We start from the raw sequence: 8,447 nt of genomic DNA, 5'->3' as shown, positions 1-8,447 counted from the left end.
CCGATGTCGCGGCTTTTCGGGCCGGGGCAGACCCCGCCGCCCGGCCCGGCCCGGCCCGGCTGTGTCCCGCCGCGGCCGCCGTCGCCGCGCATGCGCGGCCGCCGCCGTGAGGCGCAGGAAGGCGGTGCTGCCCGCCGCTAGGCCGGCGCCGGGAGGAGCGGGCGAGCTGCGGCCCGGCCGGTGCCCCCCCCCCCCCCCCCCCCCCCCCCCGGCCGGAGCCATGGGGGACGTGAAGAACTACCTGTACGCCTGGTGCGGGAGGAGGAGGGTGACGCCGGCCTACGAGATCCGCTCCGGCGGCGGCCGGAGCCGGCAGACCTTCCTCTGCGAGGTGCGGGCCCTGCCGCCTCGCCGGCGCCTCCGGGGAGGGCCGGGGGTCGGGGGCCTGCCGGGGGTTTGGAGTGTGCCGGGCCCTCGGTGGGAGGGCGCTGGAAGCCGAGGGCGAAAGGAACGCTTGGGGGGGGAGGTGGCGGGAGGCTTGGCCGTTTCGCGGACAAAGCATCCAGGCTTCTTGTGCGTGGTGTAAAGTGCACTTAGCAGCTGTGTGAGAGTAGAGCAGCCTGGTCCAAAGCTCTTGCAATAAAAAGGAATCGATTTTCCTAAGGGTGTGCGTGACCCTTCTTGCTGTTAACAATTGTCAGCAAGGGGTACTGTGTGTCACCTTTGTAAAAACTTTGATCATCTGCTGAACTGGAATTGAGACGTATTAAAAAAATCCCTGTTGGATTTGCTGCTGGTCTGTGTGCTGTTGTAACGTTGTTCTGTTCCTGGCTCCAGGCATAGTGGATGTGCCAGCAGGGAGCTTTGAATTCAGGTTGGCTCTGAGAAAGAGCTGACGCTAAGTGCGAGGCCACATGCAGAATGGGCTAGTTTGTAAGCGACGCCATAGATTTGCACTGAACACCCTGAATTTGTCGTTAGGGCCTTCCTCCCCTGTTCATCTTCCCCACCAATAACAAAACTGAGAAGCACAGTGATATTAAACCAATTTTAAAGGTATTGTAACCGAGATTGAGCATTTCTTGGATGAAGTGGTTGTATGGACAGTTGCATTGTTGAACCATTCTGTTTTGTATGTTGATGCGCCGTGAGCATCTATAGAAACTTAACAGATGAACAGATCTCACTAAAACATTCTCTTTTACTGATTTTCACAGTCTGGTACAATGGTTGTGAATCCAGTATGGTTACTGTTTGGTTGGTGATACCGTTGTCCTGGTAGACTGATAGTTGGTGCTGAAAGTGGAATCTCGTTATTTGGAACCTGTTAAGCAGAATACTAACAAAAGTATGTTGTTTGGTGAGAAAATGGGTATTGGCTACCAGTGTGATTCAGCACTGAAGGACAAATGCAGTCTAGCATTAGCAATGTTGTGCAAAACTGGCTTGGGGTAGCTGGAATGTTATATGCAAGTCTGCTTACTTTTTTTTTTTTTTGAGAACAACAACTAGCTATAGTTAAAAGCTGTTTACATGGTCAGCAGAGTGAAGATTGGAAATCAGAAATGCGTTAAGTGGTTTATAGCTAAAATGAGGCTGAAATGAAATGGAGTTGCTGACTGTAAATGTGAAAAAAAGAAAATAACTTTTAAATGAGGGGCAGTGGTTGCAGAAAAGCGGGTGCAAAATGTCTGGTTAGTCTGAATTTTGAATAAATTTCCTGTGATTAAGTTTTGCAGCAGCCTGTCAGGTAAGCTAGCAGGATATAAAATTGCTGTTCTAAAGCTTATGAAATACATTGCATGTTGTTAGCTGTAATAACGTGGAGCTACGGTAGAGGACACATAAGCTCACTCCTGTCCTTGTTGTCTGAGGGTTTGGGATTAAGGTTGAGGAAGGTGAGCCTCGGCAGAGTTTGCAGCTGTGTGTTGGTACTGCCCCTTCCTACACAGATTAATTTTCTTCAACAAGGGCTTGGGAAACACTCATGCTCTCTGAGAATGGGCTGTGGGTGTTTCCTTTAATATGTATAAAGTATACGTTCAAAACCTACAGAAATATATGTATATATCTATAATGATGTGTAACAATACTTAGTAATAATATTTCTCCTGTACTTATTAGCAACTGATATTTGGTGTTTCAGTATTATTGGTTTTCAAGACACTTTCACTTGTACGTGCCACAGATCTGTGTTTTTATTTGCAGGTTCGAGTGGAAGGCTTTAACTACATTGGCATGGGCAATTCCACTAACAAGAAAGATGCGCAGAGCAACGCTGCTCGAGACTTTGTCAATTACTTGGTTCGGGTGAACGAAATGAAGAGAGACGAAATTCCTGCTTTTGGAGTAAGCTGCTCTTTCTCCTTACCAAAGGCTAATCTTTAATTGCAGTGCTGTGCATCCAGTTGCATTTCATCCTTGGAGTTCAGTCTGGCACCCGTGTGCGGTGAAGAAGACTGAAAGTGCAGGACTTCTGCTTGCAGTGCTGGAAAGCTGGAATATATACAGTGAATGTTGTAGGCTGATCTGGTAAAAACAGATGCGTGTTGGTCTGCATAACTGCTGAGGCTGGAGAGAATTCAGAGTCCCTGTAAGATGCAGCCTGACTTGAATACTGAATACTGTGCTGAATACTCACACCTGACACTGGGAATTGCTTTAAATGGATGTTATGATATATAATACTATGTACTTTAAAAAAAAAAAATCACATCTCAAACCACACGTTGAAAATTTGGCTTTTTTTAAACCGTAAATGCTTTCTGCCTTAGCTCCTCATGTGTAATAGGATCACTGCTTTTTATGATGTTTTATGAACCATGCAAGCATCAGCAATGACTATCATGTAAAAGCTGAGGAGGAAGGTAACTCTGTCTTTACAGCAATTTTAGAGAACGGTAAATAAAGCATGAAGCTACATGTTATATGCTGGAAGAGTCTTTTTCTAGTGCCTCATTAAGGGTATATCTGTATAAGATACATAGTTTGATCAGTGGAAGCAGTGTCCCTGCCCCATTAGCCTAGTTGAAGCCTTATGGTAACAGGACCTATATTGTTTCTGATGTACCGGTTAGTTTCATGGCAATGCAATGTGTTGCATGGCTAGATCCTAAAGAGGGATAGTGTGTTCTGTATCTTGAATAAAGCAGAGGTGGTGTGATCAATTAGCTAAACGTACACATCTCAAAATAGGAAAAATTCAAATTGTAATGATTAACCATAGTATTGTCATTTCCTAAGGGTATTAATGTTCTCTTACAGCATTTTTGTGTGTGTGTTCATAAAGTATATTTGAGTTCCCGTGGATATATGATAGGGATTGGTATTTGTTATTTTATCCTGGGTGCTGAAACAGTTGATTTTATGATTGCTGAACTTCAGTAAGTCAGGGCTACTTGTTGGTTGGAAATCTTGTTATAGAACACCCACAAAAAGCTAAATATTCAGCAATTGTATTCTTTTCAGTTTTTAAAAGGGTGTTACTATTGGGGGTTACTACTGGGGGTAACTATTGCACAATGATGCATGACCTCCTTAAACTGCCTGAACAGTTTTCTAGCTAAATAGTAAAAAGACTTATTCTGTATGAATGTGCTGATATTCCCCTTCATTCTCTTTCCTAGCCAGCAGCTGGTGATACCCCTGATGGACAAGAAGCAGCTAGGGATGTTACTGGCTCCAGTTCTACTTTGGGTGGACCTCTTCCTCCACATTTGATTATAGAGGCTGAAATAGGTAAGACTGTGAAAACTGTAAGTTACACGTATGTGGATGTAATATGTGCATATAGGTTTGGGTGGGTTTTTTTCTCCCACATAGCATAATTCTGCAGACAGAAGACAGACAGAAGTCGTCGTAGTTTTGAGGCAGAGGTGTGAATGACTTCATGAGATCTGAGGGACTCATCATGTCCTGTTGAGATTGCCAGGCAATACCTCTCCATTGCTAAGAACATGTTTTGGGAGAGTTATTTTGATTTTGTTCTTCTTTTTCCACGTGGTAGACAATGGCCCAGGTGCAGCACCCGGAAACTGTAGCAATCATGGAGCTCAGTGGGATCGGGGTGCAAATTTGAAAGATTACTACTCAAAGAGAGAGGAGCAAGAAGTGCAGGCAGTAAGTCATTCTATGTAATTCTCCTTTACTTTCATTCTTAAATAGGTATCTTTCACTCCCTTTCATTTGTTATTAGCATTTATAATCAAGTTTGCAGTTTTCATTTGATATTTTGCTGTTGGTTTTAACTTAAGCTGCAGATTTACCTGCTGACTTTTAACAAAGGTAACTTGTTTAAGCTAAGAACAAAACAAATCACTCTGGATGCTGTGAATATCCAATTGTTTGTATAGACATTTTGTAGTGAAAATAAGGAAATACTGAAGACTTTTTAGCATTTTCTGTAATGTCTTAATTATTTTATAGCATCTAGACAAGTTATTTCAAAGACTTGTAAGAATGTTTAAAACTGAAATCTATTAGAAACCAGTAAACGATACTTTTTTTTTCAATATTAGACCTCGGAGTCAGAAGTGGACTTAAATGCCGATCTTCACGGGAGTTGGACCTTGGAAAATGCCAAGGCACGTCTGAACCAGTTTTTCCAAAAGGAGAAGATTCAGGAAGAATATAAATACACTGAAATGGGGCCTGATCACAACAGGTTTGGTAGTTTTAGTCACCTTCTGCATATGAAGGGTTAGAAATATTTCTGGTGATAGTGGCTAATCATGCTTATTTGCAGTGCTCCATAGTGCCGTTTGAGAAAGCCATGTTCTTTACCAGGACCAACAACATCCCTAAATCTTGAAATGGGGGTGATGAGCCTTGGTGCCGAGATCTGAGTGACTCTGAAGAAATTTCTGTCTAATGTTTTTCATGGATGTGCGTCTTTTAAAATGATTGCTGTGCTCTAGCTAACTCTTGAGGTGTCAGTTTGAGTGGAAAGAGTGCTCAATTGCTTGCGGTAATTGTTTGTATGACTGTAGTTGCCTTTGTACATTTTGAGTAAATCTTAAATATGCTTACATTTGCTTATGTAGAAATGTGCTTTAAGGACATTTGATTTATATTTTTATTATAATTAACTTTTTTGGCAGTGGAGTTTTCTACTGGAAAAATTAGTTTGGCAGAATCTTCCCGAAGGAGTTTTGAGGGTCTTAAATTTCAGTTGAAACCAGCTATTACTCTTTTTTGACTTTCTGCCCATTCCATCAGAAAATGTACATGTGCTTCTCCCAAATGAAAATAATGCATAACAGATTGTGCATAAAGAGTTGATGGTTTTGATTTTTTATCCCTGTTTGGAATAGTCTTTACAAATCATCAAAACTTCAGGACATTGTATTATTTCTTGTGAAATATAATTATGTTTTGTGGTCAGAAACAACGGCATGCTGGTGCTGCTGGATTCTTCTTGTTGGGTTTTGGGGTTTTTTTGCATTCTATAAATTTGTTTTCTATGAGAGTTGGTTTTTTTTAGAAAGACAAGTGAATTTCCTTATTACAGTCTTCCATGAGAGTCTCACTTGCAGGACTTCTGGTATTCTTTTGTTGTTAAGTCTTACAAGCATTTAGAACATCTAAAATATGTGTATTGGTCTCAGAAAGTTCTAAATTCTCATTTAAAACCTATCTTCAAGTCACTTCATCTCCATTTATGTTTTCAAGCAAGGACATTTCTTTCCCTTAAATGAGTAACATAAAAAATCAGTTTGTACAGTGCTAGGAATTTTAAATATGCTTGTTGCAGATGTAGTTCTTGAGCACTTCTTTTATTCTGTAACTTGCAGATTATTTGTGCAGCTCATTTTGTTATGCCTTCTGCAGGTAAAAGCATTGAACCCCATGTATTTAAATGCGTATAATCTTGAGCACAATGAGGTGGCCATAGATGACAGTATGTTTCTCAGCCCACTTACTGTTCTTCCGGAGAGCATTTCAGAATTTCGTATTTACTACATCCAGGGAAGCTTGTGTGAATTGCCCTGGATGGAATGGCAGAAGGGGGAACTAACTATCTGCTGCAATGGATGGGATAGGCATGAAACAATCCTAACGTCTTCTAGCATTCATTGAGTGAGAGAGGGCAAACTATTGGATTTAATCCTTTCGTTATGTATAACAGGAGAGGAATAATTGCAGATGTTTTTGGAGTTTTGAGGACAGTAATATAGTTTGGGTTTTTTTGTTTTGTTTTTAAGAAATACCAGTTGCCATGTATCTTACCAATCTGATTTTTTTTTTAAAGTAATGGTCTTTATAGCAGAAATGTCAGCCTTGCTCTCAGAGGTTTTTAAAGGAGAAACGTATTTTTGTTGTCAATTAATCATAGTCACATGGTATAAGAACTTAGTGATAGCTGGAAAATTTGGATTTGGAAACTTTGTTTTAATTATGACAGGAGGGTATAAATTGTATATATAAACATGGCTCTCCTAATACACAAAGTATGAACTAATTATTAAGGGATGGGATGTGGCTTTTCTCTTCTGGGATTCCATCAGTAGTGTGGGATGCCTTTGCCTCCTTATGTTCCTGCTGAAGATGGTAGCAGCGAGTGACACCAAAGATCTGTGCGTGTTCACACATGGGCTGCTGAGGCTGTACTAAACAATCGCATGGGATTCTGCTGCGAACTGATTTCTGGTGTTGCTGTTCTCCCCTTAGGTGGAGGAGAATGAGATTGAATGCTGCCTATAGGCCTGGCTGAGAAACATACTGTCATCGGTGCCTTAGTTGGCTGTTGTGTCCCTGAAAGCCAGTGGCCTTTGACCCATGAAGCCACTGTGCCTGAAGGTCAGTTCACTGGTAGTACAGGAAGGAGTTCTAACTTGAAATTTAAATCCCTCACTTAACCTTTTGTTTGTTTACAGCAAGAAGTGAAGGACACAGATGCAAGGCTCTGCCTGCAGCTGTGGAAGTACCAAGGCATAGTTTTCAAAGGGATCTCAGTCTGATAAAGCCCAGTCATACATCTTGAATCACATTTGCCAGTTTAAATCCTATCTTATAAGAATTTGGCTTTCATTTTTGGTCTGTCCAAATACATGCTTAGGTTTGTGATTCTTAAAAACATGGATCTTGGTTTCCGTCATCCTCTCTTGACATATGTTTTTCTCATTTTTTTAAGCCTAAATTAATATCCCAGTTGACCTTTAAATGAATTGGTTACATGCCTACTAGGCAAACTATTACCTTTGCTGCACAGAGTTACTTTTGACTATATGCTGTTCCCAGAGTATGGCAGTAAGGGCTTCTTGAAAATTCAAGTATTCTGTCTCCTTCTGTGCAGATATGTTTAATGGTGTTTGGCAAAATGACGTCGTTTAGTTTTGTCTGTGCTCTGAGCTGGCCAAATGTGTGGCAAAAACCAGGGTAGCTGTATTAAGTGTTGTATCTGAGTTAATAAACCCAGGCTACTAGTGCGTTACATGAGTATAATGTGGGATACAGTTAATGGTACAGTGGGATGCATGTTAAATGTTACATTAACATGCTATCTGCTTTGTAATTGTCGCCTTAAACTTAGACAGCTCAGAGCATATTTCCTAATAATGTGGCTTTAAATTTCAATGCTGAACGGTGGCATTTGCAGGACTCTTCTTAACAGATCTGCTGGTTCTATTGATGGCAAGCCTGTTACCTACTAACTTGGAGTTAAAGGGACTAAAAGCAGTAATATTTTACCTTGGCCATTGATGAGTTGAGAGTCTGACTGAGGACACAGAGATCTTTGCCTAGAAAAATTGGAAGAGTGGCTGTTTTTGCAGTGTCAGTGTCAGCTATTGATAATTGTACCTTTGTGTTCTTTCTTTCTCTTACAGGAGCTTTATTGCAGAAATGAACATTTATGTGAAGCAGCTGGGCAGAAGTAAGTGCTCCTATTTATTTTTTACCTTAGCAAGAGATGGGTGTTGATACAGAGGAATAGGTCATACTTGTGGGTACAGACTTTTATAGTTACGTGTTGGAGCCACTTCCAGAGGTGAAGGTTCATGTTTGTTTCCTGACGTGAAATCTTTTTTCTGTGTGCTGTGCTGCTTGTGTTCTACTGCTTGTCCGTTACATGCTTCCACTAATCCTTTTTCTCAGCACAAAGAAATGCTTGTGAGATACGGTAGGTTTTGTTTGTCTTAATTACTTGTTCTTCACATATCTGAGAAATGCAGGTGTCTAACATGTTCACAGGCAATGGGTGTGCTGTCCATACCATACCCATTTACGTAGAGCTTGCTGTGAAATTTGTACGATGTTGCTGGGTGGTATAAGATAATCATACTTCCTTAGACACTGAAAGCAGAAAAAACTTTACGAGTTTCCCAGGAAGTCAGTAAGTAACATCACACAGCTAGTGTGAGTCAGCTGATGAAGGGCCCTGGTTGGATTTTATGATGGAACTCTGGATTTATCAAGATTTGAGACTCTTTCCCTGAAACCTGGCCTGTGTGAACAATCACAAAGCCCATTTCAGAGTAGTATCTTCTGTGGAAGCTGTTTGACTCATC

At 41.3% G+C, this 8,447-nt stretch overlaps 1 protein-coding gene across 2 annotated transcripts in view; it reads left to right on the top strand.

Moving 5' to 3' along the window:
- Nucleotides 1–204: 204 nt before the first annotated feature.
- Nucleotides 205–8,447, top strand: part of DHX9 (DExH-box helicase 9) — a 28,219-nt gene continuing 19,976 nt past the window's right edge. The window contains exons 1-6 of one of the 2 annotated variants that reach the window (XM_076339603.1): nt 205–331; nt 2,149–2,289; nt 3,567–3,678; nt 3,947–4,059; nt 4,458–4,603; nt 7,767–7,813. In XM_076339603.1, coding sequence (XP_076195718.1) covers nt 221–331; nt 2,149–2,289; nt 3,567–3,678; nt 3,947–4,059; nt 4,458–4,603; nt 7,767–7,813 — 670 coding nt within the window. In that variant the 5' untranslated portion in view covers nt 205–220. Of the gene's footprint in view, nt 332–2,148; nt 2,290–3,566; nt 3,679–3,946; nt 4,060–4,457; nt 4,604–6,613; nt 6,739–7,766; nt 7,814–8,447 lie in introns of those variants that run through there. The other variant, XM_076339604.1, reaches the window with a different exon arrangement.

Source organism: Aptenodytes patagonicus, chromosome 5, assembly GCF_965638725.1.
Source record: "Aptenodytes patagonicus chromosome 5, bAptPat1.pri.cur, whole genome shotgun sequence".
Taxonomy (NCBI): Eukaryota; Metazoa; Chordata; class Aves; order Sphenisciformes; family Spheniscidae; genus Aptenodytes; species Aptenodytes patagonicus.
The sequence above is the reverse complement of the archived record's forward strand: the minus strand, read 5'-3'. Positions and strand labels throughout refer to the sequence as shown.